General features: G+C 38.9%; 1 protein-coding gene across 3 annotated transcripts in view; it reads left to right on the top strand.

Moving 5' to 3' along the window:
* Positions 1 to 22,685, top strand: part of nrg3b (neuregulin 3b) — a 652,113-nt gene that overhangs the window by 531,854 nt on the left and 97,574 nt on the right. For all 3 annotated transcript variants that reach the window (XM_057825278.1, XM_057825276.1, XM_057825277.1), the window contains one exon: positions 18,071 to 18,144. In XM_057825278.1, coding sequence (XP_057681261.1) covers positions 18,071 to 18,144 — 74 coding nt within the window. The remainder of the gene's footprint in view (positions 1 to 18,070; positions 18,145 to 22,685) is intronic.

The following is a 22,685-nucleotide window of genomic DNA, read 5'->3' as shown; positions in this document are numbered from 1 at the left end:
TTTTGATGATTTTGAGGAATTCCCAAGTCACTTTCTGTTCATTGGTCAAGTATTGTGGTTTTGGGGGCATTTCCGTGTCACTTTCTGTTGATTTTTGGATCGCCTTTTGATGATTTTGAGGCATTCCTCAGTCACTTTCTGTTAAATGGTCACTTCTTGTCATTTTTGGGGCATTTCCGTGTCACTTTCTTTTGATTTTTAAACTGTTTGATGATTTTGAGGCTTTCCCAAATTGCTTCCTGTTCGTTGGTCACTTCTCATAGCTTGGGGGAAATTTTGGGTCACTTTCTGCTGAATTTGGATCACTTTCTGTTGATTTTGGGTCACTTTTTGATGATTCTGAGGAATTCCCAAATCACTTCCTGTTCATTGGTCACTTCTTGTCATTTGGGGGGCATTCCCGTGTCACTCCCTGTTGATTTCAGGTCACTTTCTGTTGATTTTGAATCACCTTTTGATGATTTTGAGGAAGTCCCAAGTCACTTCCTGTTCATTGGTCACTTCACGTCATTTTGGGGTATTTCAGTGTCACAGCAGTGTCACTTCCTGTTGATTTTAGAACTCCTTTTGATGGTTTTGAGGTATTCCCAAGCAACGTCCTTTTCAGTGGTCAATTTTTGGTAGTTTTTTTGGGCAATTCCGTGTCACTTCCTGTTGATTGTGGGTCACTTTCTGTTGATTTTTAGGCATTCCCAAATCAATGTCTGTTCATTGGTCACTTCTTGTTTTTTGGGTGGCTTTTTCAGATAACTTTGTTGTTATTGGGTCATTGTTTTTGTTTTTCATTGATATGAATGAGGCCATTGGAAATAAATGGTAATGTTTTTTTGTGTGGAACTGTCCAGTTTTGGGCAAAAACTATACAACTTGTGCACCTTGTAATGTGGATTAAAAATGTGGACGAGATACAATTTGAAATCTAAAATTATAAATATGGGGTGTTTTTTTGGAGGGGGGGGGTTAAAAAAAACGTAAATCATAGGGGGGAAATCGTAAGAGAGCCTGTGCCGCATGAATTTTTAGAACGCTGAGAATCGGTCGTTTTGCGGCGTGCTGCAGAAAAAAAATATTCAGTATGTAGGGAGGTTTTCTTTGCAAAGCATCGCCACAAGAAACTTTGGCATATTCCCATTTCATCGACAACCTTCCTATTGTTCTGCTTAAACGTTAATTCATAAATTAACTCTTTGATTACCGCAGATGGTGCTAGACTTCCAATCCATTTGGATTCAGAGGGCCGTGTAGCCGTGAGCGCCTTGAGTACAGAGAAAGAGAAAGCGGAAGCGGCTTGTCAACACTGCTAAAAAGCGCGGCAGATCATGTTGCGTTTCTCTCCACAAACATCCCTGACATTAGTTCCGCCCGTTTCATTTTCCCCATCCCATCTCGAAAAACACGCTTAGATTATTGGCGGCGATACATACCGTTGTGAAGCGTAATGTCACATTATTCCGGGTGATTTGACGCAATGGCATCAAAGAGGTGAATTTGGGTTCAATTTTTGTCTACATTCCCCCCTGCCGCTCGGCCCAGCGCTGTGGCGGAGCTTTTTTAGAAGTCATTTGATTGCAAAATGGAGAGGGCACAGCAGCAATTTTTTTTTTTTTGACTCGATCATGGTCGGCCCAATTCCATCAAAATGGGCACTTACATCAAAGACATCATCATTCATCCCGAATGGATTGGACGCCTATTACCGTCAACGACACTAAAACATCATCATTCAATGCCAATCATTCCAGTTCTAATGGATTTGTCGTCAATTACAGTCAATGCCGGTGAATAAGCTAAGGTTTTCTGTTGGCATGACAAAACCCTAACATTGTTCTGATGGCTACTGCCGTAACTTAATCCCTAAATCTGTTTCTGTGAAAAAAACACGACTAAGAAATGTACATGTACAGTGGGGCAAATAAGTATTTAGTCAGCCACTAATTGTGCAAGTTCTCCCACTTGAAAATATTAGCGAGGTCTGTAATTGTCAACATGGGTAAACCTCAACCATGAGGGACAGAATGTGGGGGGGAAAAAAACAGAAAATCACATGGTTTGATTTTTAAAGAATTTATTTGTCAATCATGGTGGAAAATAGGTATTTGGTCAATACCAAAAGTTCATCTCAATACTTTGTTATGTACCCTTTGTTGGCAATAATGGAGGCCAAACGTTTTCTGTTACTCTTCACAAGCTTTTCACACACTGTTGCTGGTATTTTGGCCCATTCCTCCATGCAGATCTCCTCTAGAGCAGTGATGTTTTGGGGCTGTCGTTGGGCAACACAGACTTTCAACTCCCTCCAAAGACTTTCTATGGGGTTGAGATCTGGAGACGGGCTAGGCCACTCCAGGACCTTGAAATGCTTCTTACGAAGCCACTCCTTTGTTGCCCTGGCTGTGTGTTTGGGATCATTGTCATGCTGAAAGACCCAGCCACGTCTCATCTTCAATGCCCTTGCTGATGGAAGGAGATTTTCACTCAAAATCTCTCGATAAATGGCCCCATTCATTCTTTCCTTTACACAGATCTGTCGTCCTGGTCCCTTTGCAGAAAAACAGCCCTAAAGCATGCGATTTCCACCCCCATGCTTCACAGTGGGTATGGTGTTCTTCGGATGCAATTCAGTATTCTTTCTCCTCCAAACACAAGAACCTGTGTTTCTACCAAAAAGTTCTATTTTGGTTTCATCTGACCATAACCCATTCTCCCAGTCCTCTTCTTGGATCATCCAAATGCTCTCTAGCGAACCGCAGACGGGCCCGGACGTGTACTTTCTTCAGCAGGGGGACACGTCTGGCAGTGCAGGATTTAAGTGCCTGGCGGGGCATTGTGTTACTGATAGAAGCCTTTGTTACTGTGGTCCCAGCTCTCTGTAGGTCATTCACTAGGTCCCCCCGTGTGGTTCTGGGATTTTTGCTCACCGTTCTTGTTATCATTTTGACGCCACGGGGTGAGATCTTGCATGGAGCCCCAGATCGAGGGAGATTCAGTGGTCTTGTATGTCTTCCATTTTCTAATAAATGCTCCCACAGTTGATTTCTTTACACCAAGCGTTTTACCTATTGCAGATTCAGTCTTCCCAGCCTGGTGCAGGTCTACAATTTTGTCTCTGGTGTCCTTCGACAGCTATTTGGTCTTGGCCATAGTGGAGTTAGGAGTGTGACTGACTGAGCTTGTGGACAGGTGTCTTTTATACCGATAATGAGTTAAAACAGGTGCCATTAATACAGGTAACAAGTGGAGCCTCGTTAGACCTCGTTAGAAGAAGTTAGACCTCATTGACAGCCAGAAATCTTGCTTGTTTGTAGGTAACCAAATATATATTTTCCACTCTAATTTGGAAATAAATTCTTTAAAAATCAAACAATATGATTTTCTGTTTTTTTTTCCACATTCTGTCGCTCATGGTTGAGGTTTACCCATGTTGACAATTACAGGCCTCTCTAATCTTTTGAAGTAGGAGAACTTGCACAATTGGTGGTTGACTAAATACTTATTTGACCCACTGTAAGTTTCTATGCGAGGGCGGGTCTATAATGTCCCACTTCTACTTCCGCTTTACGAGGCGACGTCACGGTCTAAAAATAGCATGCGTGCGGTACACCATTACTGTCGAGATGAAACATTTAGATTAATTACACCTAATAAAAAACAAAATTGTGTCAAATAATGTGCTTTACTTACCCTCAATGCTTAGAGGTGGTGGACGAGACACTGTTACACGACTTAAAAAAAAAACTGGAAAAATACGGGGGACGAGACACATGTTGTAAAGTTGAAATCACGTAAATCGAGTACGTCGTAACCCGGGGCGTACCTGTAGCTGTTATGTTTCCTGTTTGGGTGGTCACCTTTGTTGACTGAGATTTTGCACCACCTAGTGGCCAGTGTTTAACTCATTTGCTCCCAGAAACGTATACATATGTTCTATTTTTAAATGCTTCATTGTCTCAAAAACATATTCATACGTCTTTTGCAATTTTGTTTTTTTACAAGAAGAATCTATAGCTTGCGATCTGAGAAACAATAAACAAGGCTCCAAACCCATTTTAAAGCAATAAAACTGGCCATTGGAGGGCAGTAGCGCATTTCGTAAAGACCCTCAACCCGATTCAACAGCAATGAAAGGCCGGGCAGCACGGTCGGAGCGCTGGCGGCAGTATGACAGGCGGCATACGACCAAACAAAACCGAGAGGACGGCTGGAATGCCAGGCGCTGGACGACGGAGCAAAACGACTGAGACCACCGTGCAGCGGGCTCGCCAAGCAGACCCTGCATAGATTTAAAAAAAAATAATGATCCATCTTTGTGAGACAGACAGCGTTGAGGGAAAAGTTTACCGGCAGACGCGGCGACAACGGAATCACCTCGGCGACAGCAAGCGTCATCTCTCAGTAGTCATGTGTAAACAAATCGTTACTTTGCTATCAAAAGCTGTATTTGTTTTGTTCATTATGATATTTTGTAAAAGGAAAACATTATTCAGATGTTTGGAATGTAACTAATGCAAAAAATAGCTGTGTTAAGGTCAAAGTTTGAAATGTATGCATTTACAAAAAGCTCATTTTCTCAGTTTTTCATCAGAAATTGGAAAATTGCTCAAACTAAGCTATTTTCTAATGCTGATTTCTAAAGAATGGAAAAAGATATGAACTTTTTTTTTCTGCTGAAAAAAGAGTCTAAACTTTCTTTTGGTGGGTTCCATGTTTATATAGCAATTAGGGCTGTCAAAATTATCGCGTTAACAGGCGGTAATTATTTTTTTAAATTAATCACGTTAAATATTTGACGCAATTAACGCACAAATGCCCTGCTGAAACAGATTAAAATGACAGCATAGTGAAATGTGTACTTGTTGTGTTTTTCTGAGTTTTGTCGCCCTCTGCTGGCGCTTGGGTGCGAGTGATTTTATAGGCTTCAGCACCCATGAGCATTGTGTAAGTAATTATTGACATCAACAATGGCAGGCTACTAGTTTAATTTTTTGATTGAAAATTTTACAAATTTTATTCAAACGAAACCATTAAGAGGGGTTTTAATATAAAATTTCTATAACTTGTACTAACATTTATCTTTTAAGAACTACAAGTCTTTCTATCCATGGATCGCTTTAACAGAATGTTAATAATGGTAATGCCATCTTGTTGATTTAGTGTTATAATAAAGAAATGCAGTACTTATGTACCCTATGTTGAATGTATATATCCATCTTGTGTCTTATCTTTCCATTCAAACAATAATTTACAGAAAAATATGGCATATTTTATAGATGGTTTGAATTTCAATTAATTGAGATTAATTACGATTAATTTTTAAGCTGTAATTAACTCGATTAAAATTTTTAATAGTTTGACACTCCTAATAGCAATAGAACACAATTTTCTGTGGGCCTTGCAAAATCAGTCAAAATCCAGAAAAACGGCCGGGAGCGAAGGGCCTTGCTCTGGTGAAAATGGCTGGGAGTGAATGAGTTAAAGGAAATAGCAGCAGAATAATGTAACCTTTAATTTAGACATTTACCTTTCATAATCAACCTGCTTTTAAAAAGCAACAAAAAAAAATAAAAAAAGCATACCGGCCTCAACATCACACAAAATCGGTTTCAGACATCAGCAATCAGCTGAATTAATTTTTAAAAAAATCATCACCAGTCTCTGAAAGTCCCATATCAGTCGACCTCTATTTCTTAGCCACCAGCTATCTATCAAAACCCGAGGAACGAAAGAGGCCAATAACCCTTTCAATTTTTTTGAATAGAATATTCTGTGCTTCTGTTATATCAGCTGCAATATATCCATGTCGCTACGGGGATCGTGACATTAGTATCCGCCATCTGGACAAACATAGCCACCGACAAATGGACAATAAAATGTCAAAGCCTAAATAACCATCAAATGGTAACTTGGCAACCGGCGACTCGGTTGACAGTGTGCGGGACGCTCCAAAAACTCATTAAAGCCTGGCGGGGTGAAGAAGTCCCGGCTTGTTTTCGCATCAGCCGGGCTCCGAATAAAAGCGTAGACTGTCGGCGAATTACGAAGCGGCGAGCAGTACGACGCGAGCTGCTCAAACAGGTGCGCTTTCAAAGCGTGAGATATAGTGAAAGAGCTGGTGTTGCATTTCTCTTCAACTTGTGAGATTTTTTTCCCCCCTCTTCTTTGGGTGATGACTCCACAACAAAATAATAGAAGTGAATCAATATTGTTTTGAGAAGTCCTCCTCGTAAAAATTTCTTTTTTGAGAGTTCCTTTTTGCTCATAACAAGTTGAAAAAAAATCTGCCAGTGGAACAAGTAAAAATTCTCAAAAGAAAAAAATAGAATGGAATAGCAGTGTGTGGGTTATGTGAATAGAATAGTTAGATTAGGATTAAAATAGAATAGCAGTGTAGGGGAGTTATGTGAATTGAATAGCATAGAATAGTAAAAATTGTCAAAAGAATAGAATGGAATGGCAGCGTTTGGGTTACTGTATGTGTAGTGCTGCAACGATTAATCGATTAACTCGAGTATTCGATTAGAGAAAAATATTCGAATTAAATTTTATTGCTTCGAGTATTCGTTTAAAGTGGCGTTGTAATGGTTCTTTTTAAAGGGGTTGAATTTAGTTTTATTGACTGCTCTCTGGTCTACCTAATTTCAAATGGCTGAATCCAGCTGCACCCTGTTAAGACCAACATAAGCTTTGTTTGAGATCATGTTTTCTATGCATTCATAATTTAGTTTATAGGCATATTTAGCCGTTTTTTGAGGGAATATTTGAACCATTTGTTAAGAGCCTTGTAAAAAAAAAACTTAGCATTTTGTAACATTTAAGCCAGGGGTCTCCAACCCAGTCCTCAAGGCCCACTGTGGGTCCTGGTTTTTATTCCAGCCGATCCAGCAGAGACAGTTGAACCAATGAGGCTTCTGTTAAAACAAGCCACACCTGACTGCAGTCAACTGATTGCACTTGTAAAACACCAGATTGGGTAAAAAGTGTTGTCATCTTGTTTGGTAGGAATGAAATCCTGCACCCACAGTGGGCCTTTGTGGAGTAGTTTGGGGACACCTGATTTAAGCTAGCGGACTTTTGCTATGTAAGTTAGCCAGTTGTTCTTTTGTTGTACTTAGATCCGCATTTATTTTTTTTATACTGTTTAAGGCTCAGATCAGGTATTTTAATTTTTCATGTTCCTTATCCGATTACTCGATTATTATTATAACTAACTAGTTCATCGATTAATCGACTACTAAACTAATCAATAGGAGCAGCCCTAGTTATGTGAATAGAATAAGCATTAGAATAGTGTGGGAGAGTTATGTGAATAGAATAGAATAGAATAAGCGTTACAATTACAATATCAGTGTGGGGACGGTATGTGAGTAGAATAATTAGATTAGGATTAAAATACAATAGAAGTGTAAGGGAGTTATGTGAATAGAATAGTAAAAATTCTCAAAAGAATAGAATGGAGTGGAATAGCAGTATGTGGGTTATGTGAATAGAATAAGCATTAGAATAGCAGTATGGGAGAGTTATGTGAATGGAATAGAATAGAATAAGCATTACAATAGCAGTCTGGGGGCGTTATGTGAATAGAATAGTAAGGATTAAAATAGAATAGCCGTGTAGGGGAAGTATGAGAATAGAATAGAATAGAATAGAATAGAAAAGGATGAGCATTAGAATTAGAAGAGCAGTGTGGGGGAGTTGTGAATAGAATTAGAATTGAAGGGAATAGTATTTTGTATTTACCATTCGACTGTTTGTATTACTTTAACACACTTAGGATACTATTCCCTGATTGATTATCTTTTCTCGTATTTACTGTTTGACTGTTTGTAGTGCTCTAACGTACCCAATATAAAATAAATAGCAGTTATGTCATAGTTTAAGGAAAACAACCAGAATACGTATATTTGGCATAGGGCATAAGAGATACATGACACCTTCTGACCATGGAAGCCCAATGCGTGCGTCATGCAGTTGACTTAGCAAGATTGACGCTGACTACCAGGTGATAGGCAAGACATCTACAAGCCCACGTCTGCAAAACCAAATCCCGCAATCAGCTCTTCAGGACAGTCCAGAACAAACAGCGGGACGTCCTGTACTACCAGAACACCCGATAACAAACACTAAGTTTTATAAGTCGGCGCCTCTCAGACGGTGAGGCGTGCCGAACCTCCCACCTCAGTTGCTTCATTAGCCATGACCCAGCAACGGTAACACACAAACTTGACTGCCCAAATCTGCAACAGAGGAAATCCCAAACACAACCCTCTTCGTGCCCACGGCCTGTCCCGCGAGAGCCTTCAAAAAGACTGAATGTTTAACTAATCGTTGTCATTTTTCTTGGGAATCTTTGGTTATCTTGTGATATGGTGACCCTGAGTCTGCCTCCTCACCTGGGTCTGTTGCTGTTTTGCCTTGCCGTTTGATCACTGTCGCCCTGAATAAATTGTCAACTTGTTTTGAAGCCTTTTCCAGCTTTCAAAATGGAGATAGTACAAGGGGTTAAGACTAAAGTGAACGCGCGGAGTTTGGGCTTTTGGCCTGGTTGTCTGAGTTTTGCCGGCCCAGGTCGTTGGAGCTGCACCAGCGCGGGTCCGGCAGTTCGGCTGGCTTGATTCCGGCAATCTGGCTAAAAGGTCAGATTCCTTTAGAATATAAATAAAATAGATTCGAATTCAAATAAAATAGCAATGTGTGTTGTGGGGGGGGGCAGTTATGTGAATAGAATAGAATACAATAGAGATAGAATCGAATAGGAGTGTGAGGTATTTAGAATAGAATTACAATGTAATAGCATTGTGGGTTGGTTATGTGAATGGAATAGAATAGAATAGCAGTGTGAATTTAAATAGTTAGAATTCGAAGAGAATAGAGTTACAATCAAAATAGGATTTAATACCAGTGTGGGGTAGTTAAATGAATACAATAGTTAGATTACAATACAGTAGGATTAGAATAACAGAATAGCAGTGTGGGGGAGTTATGTGAATAGAATTATAACAGAATAGTTAGAATTCGAAGAGAAGAGAAGACTTACCTTTAAACTTGAATAGAATAGCAGAGTAGGGGAGTTATGTGAATAGAATAGTTAGATTGGAATACAGTAAGGTTAGAATAAAATAGAATAGCAGTGTGGGGGAGTTGGAAGAATAGAATAGGGTTAAAATACAATAGAATAGAATACCAATTGTGAGTAGGATAGAATGAGAATATAGTTAAAATAGAAGATATAAGGCAAAATGAAAAAGACTAGCAGTGTGGGGGGTTATGTGAATAGAACTGAATAGATTAAAATATGGATAGAATAAAATAGGAGTGTTGGGAAGTTACTAGAATAGAATAGTTAGATTAGCAGTGTGGGGGAGTTATGTGAAAATAATAAGCATTACAATCGCAGTTTGGGGGAGTTATGGGCATAAACATAATAGAAAATAATAGAATGAGCATTAGAATTAGAATAGCAGTGTGGGGGAGTTATAAGAATAGAATTAGAACAGGGTTACAAATGGAATACAAGTGTGAGGAAGTTGTGAATAGAATAGAATTAGAATACAATTAGAATAGTTACAATAAAATAGGAGTGTGGGGGAGTTATGAGAATAGTATAGTTAGAATACATGAGGGTACATGAGGTTCATCCGACCAGTTTCAATATCTTATAAACTAGTCTAGATTTCTTAAAGCAGAGTCAGCGGCGCAAGTGTGTGGCGGCCATTTTGCCAAGGGCCGTTGCATATTTTTCTAAACGTAAATTCAGGCTTCAAGTTAATATTGTTAATATTGTTTTCCGGACGCGCTTGAATAAATGACCGAGTGATATTCAAGAATTAATCACCTTTTTATCTTGGCTCCTTTACGAGGGAGGAGTCATAAAATATGTAATTGTTCTCATTTATCCTTGAAGACTCTACTGTACACACAGTCTGTTAATAATGGATGGCGGCAATTGGGTTCTTTAATGGCGCGCACAGCGAGGGCCCGCCGTCCCGTTTTAAGACACATTGGAAGTCACGCTACATTTAACGTGGCCGCGGGTTGAATACATTAGCCGATGGGACACATTTTAGTATACAAGCAGCGGGAAGGGACGCAGTTTGACTTCAATATCTCATGGACGGTGATAGACGACATGAGTTTACCAACTACCACAACATACGTATTGCGGACTGAAAAAGCAGTTTCTGCTCTTGCACTCCTCTCCTCTGGTTGTATTTTCAGCCAAAACAACTGTTGTGTTTGATAGAACAATGTCTATATGCTGCCATAGTAGATTCATGGCGGATTAAGCCCCTGAACTATTTTTAATTTGTCCGTTTTACCCTGAAAACCCCCGTTTACAGACGTCGCGCAATCGCTTGTTTCAACCCAGCCATAAACCGAAGGTAATTAATTATATTTATTATTCAAAATGTCTGTCATTTTTAGCTTAGAATCATTAATTGATGTCTCATATTTCGTTTCAAAAAAAAAAATCTAATTAAAAAAATGATTCACTCACATATTTTAACATTTTAAACAAATGATGTCACAATGGAAAAAAAATGGCGTCTGTAAAAAAAGTCACGGATATCTACCTCATAACTATCGCTTAATTGTATTTTTTTGTTACTGTCGCATTTTCTCCGATATATTAGATGATAAATAAACGATCCAAACAAAGAAAAATTGAAAAAAAAATTTTTAAAGGGTAAATATATGAAAAAGAAAATCTCGACCACTCGTTGATGTCTGCGATTTCTGCATCACGACCTTTGTTACATTACCATGTTTCACCCATAAAATCCCCCAAAAATCCAGCTTTGGCCATTCACAGCTGTGTCTTGACACTCAATGATACATGCTACATGGAGTTTTTGGATCGAAACAAGGTAAGTACGCAATAATATGTCGTTAAAGTCATGGCGTCTGTAATTCTGCTCTCGCGTGCTCTCACCTCAATCAAATTTATTTATATCGCCCTTTACAAAACCTGAAAGGCCCTCAAAGTGCTTTACAACAAAACATGACTCAAGATAAATAAACGGCAGGGAAGTATTATACAATGACATTAAGAAAAAGAAAAAGAAAAAAAGAAACAAAAACAGCGCACCGCAATAGAAGTCCAGCAAATAAAAAAATTGATAAAATCCAAAAACATTTAAAAACCCTAAAGCAAATAAAACCAGGCTATCCTAATCTGTAGGGGTGTAACGGTACACAAAAATCTCGGTTCGGTACGTACCTCGGTTTTGGGGTCACTGCTCGGTTATTTTCGGTACAGTAAGAAAACAAAATGCAAAATATAAATGTGCTAGTTGTTTATTACACACCTTTCAACAATAGGAACATTAGCCTATACAAAGCTGGAATTCTGCTCAAAAAGTATCAGGCATTTAAAGATAATCCAACAACAATTTGCCTTTCAGACCCCCGCGTATTGGTCAGCTTTCTTTCTGAAAGAAAGAAGAAGAAAGAAGTCCTGTGCTAAAGAGAAAAGAAATCCCAATGACAAAGATTTTAACATGTATTTTACAAATGAAATGCCTCAATGAATCTTTTTTTCTTATGAATGGTTTTCAAAAGCTTTATTGTTGGATTTTCTCAAGTTAAAGCACAACACTGAAATTAATAGATTTAATTGCGTAAGCAGGATCTGTATATTATTCTCATTATTTAATTACAGGTGTTTTAGCTCATTTCAATTTATTTTATTTAAATGGGCTATTATTTATTGTATTATGTGTATATAATTTTACAAATGTGATGTAGTATTCATTTATATTGTATGTTTTACATTGTATAACTTTAGTTCCGATGTGAATATTAGTTCCTACTTGTTTTGTTGTGGTAGGAGGGTTTTGATTTGAACTCGGGGCCGTGTTGGTTATTATTATAGCAGAGAAGACAGCAGTAAATCAACAAAGACAAGTCAACTGTGCCCCGATCTACCACTCGAGATCTGATGGACTCAAAAAGTGGGTTACGATTGCCTATTAGTTTGTAAATCGACCGGATCCACCGTATTTTTACACGAGTGACTTCCGGTCTTCCCGATCCTAGCTACCGGTTGTAGTATTGACGCGGGAGGGTCGCATCTCGCCTCAAATAATAAACTCTGCCGTTCTTTTCGCGTGCGTCGTGTTGAGCCGTTTCTGAGACTCGTCTAACACGCGGCTGCACTGCGACTGGTGTGCATTGGCTGATTGACTTTAACGCCCGCGTTTCACTGCATTCTCGCGGCGGCCACATTGTCGCGCCGTTGACGTTTTTGGGTTATACTGTCCTACCGTGTTGGTCCTCATTATAGTAGAGAAGACGGAGTAAATATAATCTACACAAAGAAACTGGGTAACACTTTATAATAACAATCTGTTTTACTAGTTAATAGATCATTAGTAAACTGTTGATAAATGATTAATTGCTGATTTGTGAAGTATTTGTTAACAGTTTGTTAAGCATTTACAAGGTGTTCCAATATGGTTGACCCCATTCTAAATGCCCATGCTAGTTGATGGATCTTAATAAAACTATATACACTTTATGTTGAAGGTCATAAGTTTTTATTGGTTAAATATACAAAGAAAAGTACAAATATTTGTTGGTTCTATGGCAGATTTTCATAAATGTGCAACATGAGCGCTGCCTGCAAAATGCCTTTTCTTTTGAAGTGAACGGCATTTCTTAACCTGAAAAGATAGAAATGCCAAACGTTACATACAAAAACTTTAAACGTTTCTACGCAAACTGTGTTTCAGGTTAACAACACCCTGTAAATGCTTAACAAATTGTTCACAAATACTTCACAAATCAACAATAAATAATTTAACAGTTAATTTTTCCCGATCATATACTGTACATTTTGGCAATGCATTAAGAAAAAAATGAATAAAACTCGGACGAATATATACATTCAACATACAGTACATAAGTACTGTATTTATTATGACAATATCTCCTCAAGATGGCATTTACATTATTAAAATTCTTTCTGTGAGAGGGATCCACGGATAGAAAGACTTGTGACTTTGTCTATTGTGACTAAATATTGCCATCTAGTGTATTTGTTGAGCTTTCAGTAAATGATACTGCAGCCATGCCCCAATGCATGATGGGAAGTGGAACCACGATGGGAAGTAAAACCATGACTGTGCATCGTGCTACCAATGGATATATCTTCTCTGCTTTGGGAAATAACTTAAGGTGTTGAGACAAAGACCAATTGCCACCTTGCGTGCCCACGTTGCTTCATTGCAAGGAAGGCTCCAAAAGACTGCCAAAATTCACTCTACTCGTTTTGCGCTGCCTTTTATCTCTCTATATAGGTAAAACGGCATCATTACAAATTGAGCGCGCCAATGAGTGAGAGGGTCGTGCAGCGCCAGGGGTCGCGTTAACCGAATATTTTCCGTCGTTGACCGTTTTTTTAAAACGTAGACGGAAAAAACAAGTCCATCTGTCATTTTGACAGGTTGCAATTCACACCCCAGACCACAGGGTGGCGATTGAGCATATTTATTAGCTATTGTCTCTCTTGATGCATGACGTCGTTGGCCTCACTCAGAAAAATGTCAAGGCAACTGAGTGTTTGCCTGGCACGGCCAGACTGTTCCCTGTATTTTTCAAACACTGAGAGAAAAGTCTGGGACACAGCCTCTCGAGTAGGTACAAAATCAATCGACAAATCAGATTTGTTTATTTGCGTGACGTGTTCTTCACGAGCAATGTCACTCTTGTGCGCCGAAAGTCGTCTCGACAACAACACGGATGGCGAACGGGAGAGCCGAGAATATGTTCCAGTCCGCGGTAAATTCAGTTTTAAATGAGCTAAAACACATCGACACGAGTCATTGACAACAGTCTGTGTCGCGCTAGCCATGTTGAATAAACTCCGTTTTCCTCGTATGTTTACTTCCGCGCGCAAGTCCCTCGTCCTGCCCTCGTCGCTTTGCTAACGTCACGTCTGCCCGTCGCTGATTGGTGCACTCCGCTGTCTGTTTGCCTCTTGTTAAGCTTGTTCAGACAGAATATTAATTAAAAATGAATGAAAACTAAATACTATTGAATATGTCATTATTATCATTTTAAAAATGTAAGTGACGGGTAAAAATAGATTATGACCGGATTTTTATGACGCTGTCAGTCAAAATGACAGTCAACGGAAACCTCTGTGCAGCGCATATATTAATAGCGTTAAATATTTTAACGTGACACATTTTTTGATAAATTAATTGCTGCCGTTATCGGGATATTTTTGATAACCCTACCTTAAGCCTAAATTAAAGACTCTGGATGAGTGTAACATATTATGTCTGTAACGTTAAATACAATTAGAAAACGATTTAATTAAAATATATATATATTAAAAAAAGGCATGGCCGATATTTTTTTGCCGATTCCGATACTTTGAAAATGACGTGATCGGATCTGATCGATCGGCATCCCAATCGATCGGGACATCTCTAGTTAGATTACGTCAGAAACTCGTTCGGTACGCCACCGTTCCGAACCGAGCACCACGTATCGAAATGATTCAATACAAAAATACATGTACCGTTACACCCTTAATAATCTGTGTACAAGGTGAGTCTAAAAAGGTGTGTTTTCAACCGAGACTTAAAAAGACCTAGGTCCGTAGTGGTGCGGATTTCAAGGGGAGGCTATTCCACAGTTTAGGGGCAGCAACCGCAAAAGATAGAAGACCTCCAGATAGGGTTTTGCTGTTTAAAAAACTTTTTTTTCCCCCCAAGGAAAATGCCCTCATGTTCAAAATGTTTCGTCCCCCAGAAAATTGAGATTTTAAGCTTTCCAATGATGTATCACACATGCATATCGGACAATTTTGAAAGTTGGCCAAATTGGGGGTCTCAGAGCGGAACTTCAAGTCACCTGAATGTTTTCCGCCGTATGAAACATTACAGTTCACTGCCAGCCCTCACAGTTTAAATGGATTCGACGTCTATCACTGTCAATGGCAAAGATTTAACGACGTAGTTTACGGTTTCAAGTGAGGTATAATGACGCTTTCACTGGGTCCAATATTACAAACACATAGCGTTAAATGAACATTTTCTGGAATCCGCCCCGCAGTGTGACAGACGTGCTCATTACCGTGAAAATCTCCGGCTTGTTCAAAAACTTGTTTGCGTGTTTCAATAGATTTGGCTTAAAGGCGCTTCTCATTCTAATGGCGAGTGTAACAATGGATAGCGTGACTGTGTGTAATCTGAAGTGGATCTCGCACACACACACGCCGAGTTGTCAGCTGTGTCTGCTTTCCCCCCGGAGCTCTGTAGAGATTTCCAACCTCTTTCAGCATCATTTTTCATCCAGCTGGGTTATGTTTTTGGGCGCGCGTGCGCGAAAGCTGGCATCCTGGCACGCTAGAGCGCCACGAGACAACGTGAGATGATACGGGTCGGGATGATCAAGGCGCTCGAGGTGGCCCGTGTCGGTGATGAGGCTGCGCTGTCGCGACAAAGGCGGGTTCTTGACATCGGATTAGCGCCTACGTGGAGATGTTTGCGGATTAAAATGTTCAAAATGACATGCGGCGAACACAGTGCCAATGATGCTTCCCGTTTTGGGGCCCCTGGTGGTCAAAGGACATCACAAGAAGTCTTGATATACAGTACTCCAAAAAATATTCGATACACTTATAGATACTACATGAGTAAAACTTTGTCAGTGCTATTAACGATAATGGACGTTGAAGGAGATAGTACCTTTTCTCGTAGGCACCATCTAACTGTTTGCATTACTCTAACACACTAAATATAATCAATCGGGAAATACTATCGTTTCTCGTATTTAGTGTTTGACTGCTTGTATTACTCTAACACACCCAATATAAAAAGCACTTATAACATTAAGGAAAACAAGCAGAATATAGGGCAAAAGTGATAAACAACACCTTATCACGGAAGCCCAGCGCTTGCATCATACAACTGACTGAGCAAGTTTGACGCACCAACTCTCGCAATCAGTTCTCCCGGACAGTACAGAACAAATGGGGGGACGCTCTATCCCAACACAAGGAACACTGGAGAACGCCCAATATCCAACACTTCAAGAGCCCTTTTGACGCTGAGGTGGCAAAATCCACAACCCTTGTTGTCCTGACAACAGTAACTACCGAATCCTCCTGTCCAATCCACAAACGGACAATAATCCCAAACACACCCTTCTTCCTGACCACAGCCCGCCCTTCGAGAGCCTTCAAAAGACTGAATGTTTAACTATGCGTTCTCATTTTTCTCGGGAACCTATTGACTTCTGGTATGGTGACCTTGGAGTTTGCCTTCCCGCCTGAGGGTTTCTGTTTCGCCTTGCCGTTTTGGTCGCTGTCGACCTGAATAAATTGTCAACTTGTTTTCGGTGAGCCTTCTCTAAACCTTTCAAAATGGAGTCAGTGCAAAGGGTTAAGACTAAGGTGAACGCGGAGAGTTTGACTTTCTTGCCGGATTGCTGGATCTGCGCCAGTGCGGGTCCGGCTGTTCGGCTGGCGTGATTCTGGCGGTCTGGCTGGAAGGTCAGATTCCTTCAATGTTCATACATGTGGAATTCAATCCTCCTTTTGCAGTTTTCAATTATGTATTTTATTGTCCTTCATTTTTTTTTTAAAATCAACTTTAGATGTACTTTAACTCATTCACTTCCAGCCATTTTCACCGGAGCAACCCCCTTCGCTCCCGGCCGTTTTACTGGATTTTGACTGATTTTGCAAGGCCCCCAGAAAATTGTTCTAGGCAAGGCAAGGCAAATTTATTTACATAGCACAATTCAACACAAGGCAATTCAAAGTGCTTTACATCACATGAAGATCATAAAAATCACATTTAAATCAATACAACGTAAAAACCAACACAATCAAAATCGGAAATAAAATTATACATAACAATCGCATTTAATAACAAATAGAATAAAAATAAAATAAAACAAAAACTACTACTAATAATAATTGAAATCAGCAATGGAGATAAGCACAAGAGGAATAGAAAGCAAGTAGATTGAAATCTATAGACAATTATGGATATGCAGTGCTAAACAAAAGCGTTTTTAGCCCTGATTTTAAAAGAGCTAACAGTTTGAGCATACTTCAGACGTTCAGGTAACTTGTTCCAGAGGTGAGGAGCATAATAACTAAATGCTGCCTCACCCTGCTTGGTTCTTGTTCTTGGAACATCCAGAAGACCGATTCCAGACGACCTTAGGGGTCTAGATGTCTCATAGGAATCTAACAAATCAAGCATGTATTTTGGTCCAAGGCCATTAAGTGTTTTGTAGACGAGCAGTAGTATTTAATAGTCTATCCTTTGACTCACTGGAAGCCAGTGTAGCGATTTCAAAACCGGTGTAATGTGGTCCAGCTTCCTTGTATGTGTGAGGACTCTGGCTGCAACATTCTGTGCTAGCTGCAGCTTCTATTGCTATATGAACAAGGAACCCACCAAAAGAAAGATTACTCTCTTCTTTTAGCAGGAAAAAAAGTTCATATCTTTTTCCATTCTTTACACCGATCCCAAAAGATTTTCGATATACTATTAATCAGCTATGAAAATAATCGTTAGTTGCAGCTCTGGAGTTAACACTGGAACACATCAATATTCTTGTTTGTTTGTGTTGCTTTTGGAACCAAAAAAATCCATTTTTATGAAGACTGGAACTCGTTGGAGTGTTTGTGAGATCAACCCCCCCACAAGTGACTCGCGACCTCTGACTACGAACTTGTTCAGGCGTCAGATGAAGTAGCAGTGCTTTCAAAATGTGAGAAAGTTTTTTTCAGTTTGTGTTGGAAGTGCCGTTGGGATTAACCAAGAGTTTTGAGATTTTCTTGACAGAGAAGATAAATATCGTGACATTGTTAGGACTGTTTGCAGCAGTCTTGCAGCCTTAGTTTTATCTCTTTCATCACACCGTGTAACATTCTAGCTTAGAATCCTGCCCCCCTCCCTCATTAAGAAACTGGTCTTCTTGTCAGTCATGTCTGATCAGTGAGCTGTTAAAACCTGAATGTTTCAGAAAAATCTTAAAATGAAACTTAGCGTGCACATTGCTTGGGTATATACTAATGCGAAATTATTTTTTATGTACCCCACAGGTGTAAAGAAGGCTACCACGGTCTACGCTGTGACCAGTTCGTACCCAAGACTGACGCCATCTTGTCCGACCCAAGTATGTTGTCCAAAAAATAATAATAATTCCAAGAAAAGCAGCAGGAGGGAGGATGAGAGGCTGTACGAGCATGAAGCATAAAAACATAAAAAAAGTAAATTAAAAACCCGATCATTTTCACCCGATTCAGATTCTCCGAAAAATGCCGCAATCGGCCCGATTTCTGATCACATGATCGCATCCGGACATCTCTAATATAAATGTATACATAAAGTTGTATGAAAAAGTATCTGAACCTTTTAGAATTTCTCGCATTTATGCATAAAATCACCATCAAATGTGATCTGATCTTTTTCAAAATCACACAGATGAAAATACAGTGTCTGCTTTACCTAAACCCACTCAAACATTTACAGGTGTTCATATTTTAATGAGGATAACATGCAAACAACGACAGAAGGGAGAAAAATAAGTGAACCCTCTGTCTAAGGAGATTTAAAGAGCAATTGAAACAGATTTTTACCTAACATTTTAAGTCAGGTGTGTGCCCAATCACTGATAAGTGGTTCAAAGCTTCCCTGCCCACTATAAAACGCACACCTGATAAGAAATGTTTTGATTAGAAGCATTGTCTGATGTGCATCATGGCTAGATCAAAAGAACTGTCTGAAGACCTGCGATCAAGGATTGTTGATTTGTATAAAGCTGGGAAAGGATACAAAACCATATCTGAGTCTGGATGTTCATCAATCAACAGAGATGTTGTCTACAAATGGAGAGAGTTTGGCACTGTTGCTTCTTTCCCAATGAGTGGCCGTCCACCCAAGATGACGCCAAGAGTTCAGGGCAGAATACTCAGAGAGGTAAAAAAGAACCCTAGAGTGTCTGCTAAAGACTTACAGAAATCACTAGCACAGTCAAATATCTCTATGCACACATCAACTATATATAAAACTATGGCCAAGAATGGTGTTCATGGGAGGACTCCATGGAGGAAACCACTGCTAGCTAAAAAAAACCCCATTGCTGCGCGTTTAATGCTCGCAAAAAGGCACTTGAACACTCCACAGAAGTCTTGGCCAAATATTTTGTGGACTGATGAAACCCAAATTGAATTGTTTGGGAGAAACACGCAAGTTTATGTGAGGAAAAATGGAACAGCTCACCAACATTAACACCTCATCCCCACTGTGACACATGGTGGAGGAAGCATCATGATTTGGGGCTGTTTTGCTGACTCAGGACCTGGACAACTTGCAATCATTAATGTAAGAATGAATTCAAAAGTTTATCAGGATGTTTTGCAGGAAAATCTGAGGCCGTCTGTCAGAGAGTTGAAGCTAAAAAGAGGATGGATGCTGCAACAAGACAACGATCCAAAACATTGAAGTTAATCAACTTCGGAATAGTTTCAGAAGAACAAAATACACGTTCTGGAGTGGCCAAGTCAAAGTCCAGACTTGAACCCCATTGAGATGCTGTGGCATGACCTAAAGACAGCGATTCATGCCAGACATCCCAGGAATCTGACTGAACAACAGTAGTTTTGTAGAGAAGAATGGGCCAAGATTAGTCCTGATTGATGTGCCAGACTAATCTGCAAATACATGAATCGTCTGGTTGAATTCATTGTCATTGAATTCTGTCCTTGTTTGCATACTATCCTCATTAATATCTGAAAACCTATAAATGTTTAGGTGGTTTTAGTTAAAGCAGACACTTTTTCATCTGTGTGATTTTGACAAAGAATAGATAACATTTGATGGTGAGTTTATGCAGGAATGTGAGAAATTCCAAAAGGTTCAAATACTTTTTTTTTTTTTTTTATACCACTGTATTATTAAAAAAAATAATATAAAGAAATATGAAGCCAAGTTTTTCTCCTTTTGTAAATGTCACTTGTACTTTTTTGTAATCTGATGCAATATATATACACATCTGCCATATGTTGACACTACGGGTTGTAGCAAGTAATCCACGTGGATCAATGATATTTTGTATTTGATCCAAACGGGATGCCGTTTTGAAAAAACTAAAAACATCTACAATCATTGTCCAAAGAATACCATCAGGAAATATTTGCCACCCTCAAAAATTTCCTGCCCCCCTTTCGCCACCCCATAAATATTTTCTTAGATCCGCCCCTGTGAAAAACCCAAATAGTAAAAATCAAGCCGTGCATGTGCATTCATCTCAGTTCGCGCCATTTGCCGGGATTCGCAATGTGAAAAGGCTGAATTAATTATTCAGTGTTTGTCCAGTAACATGACTAATATTGGCGTTTGCGATGTGAGATGGATCAGCCCTCCGGTTTTTGCGTAATCCTAGCAACAGATGGGCATGCAGATGGATGCCCAAGTTATTAAAGCCATCCAGTAAAAAGGAAACCAACAGAAAAAATAGAAATACAAGTTTATTTCCATTTAAAGTTTCGAGGGCTGGCGGGATCTCGTTTCAAGGCCGATAACGGCAACAATCGTCCAATCTGCCATTCTTCATGAAATTTTCTTTCATTTTCTAATTGTAAAAGGGGTATTGTTTTTGTTTTTTTTTCTCAAATGTTTTGAATTTATTTTTTAAAAATAACAATAATAAAACGGTAAATATTGTTTGTTGTGCTCGATGAAGTGCATCCTTCATAATTCGTTTTTAATTAGAAAACATAGAAATTTTAAATATCTTTGTTTTTTTTTTTTTATTGAATGAAAAGGGTCAAAAACTGAATTATCTTTCATAGAGCTGTCAAACAATTAAAATTTTTAATCGAGTTAATCACAGCTTAAAAATTCAGTTAATCACAATTCAAACCATATCTAAAATATACCATATTTTTCTGTAAATTATTGTTGGAATGGAAAGACAGAAGACAGACATAAACATTCAACATACTGTACATAAGTACTGTATTTGTTTATTATAACAATAAATCCACAAGATGTTATTAAAACTATGAACATTCTTTCTGTTAAAGGGATCCACAGATAGAAAGACTTGTTGTTCTTAAAAGATAAATTTGAGTATAAATTATAGTACCGTATTGGCCCGAATATAACACAGGTGTTTTTTTTGCATTGAAATAAGGCTGAAAAAGAGGGGGTCGTCTTACATTTGCGGTCTAGACATTATACCCATTCACAACGCTAGATGGCGCCAGATATCATTGAAGCGATGTTCTGTCATGACAGATCTCAGCTACTCTCCCCATTCACGACACTAGATGGCGCCAGATATCATTGAAGCGGCGTTCTGTCATGACAGATCTCAGCTACTCTCAAGTTTAACCAATGTATTTGGATTCCATTGACGGAATTCGACGCATACGTAAGTCGATGTCATTGACGGCCATGTACGTCCAAATTTCCCATTCATTTCCAATGGCATTTACATTGCCCATGTACATAGATGCCATTGGAGGCCATGTACCGTATTGGCCCAAATATAAGACGGTGTTTTTTTGCATTGAAGTTAGACTGAAAAAGAGGGGTTTGTCTTATAGTAGCGGTCTAGACGTTATACCCATTCACGACACTAGATGGCGCCAGATATCATTAACGCGATGTTCTGTAATGACAGATCTCAGCTACTCTCAAGTTTAACCAGTTTGCATTATTTTATTGCAATGTTTTTCCTTATTCAAATTTGTTTGAAGACTACAGTTACAGTTAGACTTCACTTTGATGGTTAATGCAGTAATTGCAATTTTGTTGTTTTATCACAATAGATTGGTTTATTTAAATTTTAAAAACCAGAAGCCATTCCTTTACGAATGTGATTGCACTTTAGTTTACATATTTAAATGTTCAGATATTAAGATTTGAATGAGGCAAAATAACATGCTTTTTCTCTCAAATATATTGTTATAATCATTTGTTTCGGATGTACTGGAATAATTTTCTGTATAAAAATTTGGTGTTCAAAAAGTCTTTTTTCAAACTTGAGTCTTGAAAAAGAGGGGGTCGTCTTATAATCAGGGCTGTGTTATGTTCGGGCCAATACGGTAATTTTATATTAAAACCCCTCTTAATATTTTCATTTTAATAAAATTTCTAAAATTTTCAATCAAAAAATAAACTAATAGCTCTCCATTGTTGACGTCGCCGAGCGAGACGCCACACGGGCTCCCTGCCGTTCTTCCACAGTGTCTTTAACTACATAAGGTATTGATTGAAAGACACCACAAGGTGTCAACAGCGAGTTTTAAATTAGAGATCTAGCCAAGGCAAAGTATGAGTAAGTTTATGTGTATTTTGCACAGCTATTTTGATTGGGAATGCTAGCTCTCTTTGCATTGAGTGCTTTTCTTTTTGTGAAATTTTTTTTTGAGAGATAGGAATATTATTTTTGTTGTGCTTTCACTAAATTATACAGTTGCGACGTAACTGTTCCGCCCAAATGCATGATGGAACGTTGGGCAACCATGACTGTCAGTGGTGGCTGCAAATAGTATATAGTATGTTCTGCGTTGTGTTCATTTAAGCGTGTTAAGAAAAAGATCGTCTCTTGTCATTCTATTTGTTGTGAAAGAGTTGCCAAAGCTTAAGCCAATAAAGAGGGGTGGTCCAAGGCTCTCAATGTGCTAAAACGGCGTCGTTGTAAACTAT

This window comes from Corythoichthys intestinalis, chromosome 21 (genome assembly GCF_030265065.1).
Source record: "Corythoichthys intestinalis isolate RoL2023-P3 chromosome 21, ASM3026506v1, whole genome shotgun sequence".
In the NCBI taxonomy this organism is placed as follows: Eukaryota; Metazoa; Chordata; class Actinopteri; order Syngnathiformes; family Syngnathidae; genus Corythoichthys; species Corythoichthys intestinalis.
Note: the sequence above shows the minus strand (reverse complement) of the source record. Positions and strands in the feature narration are given on the sequence as shown.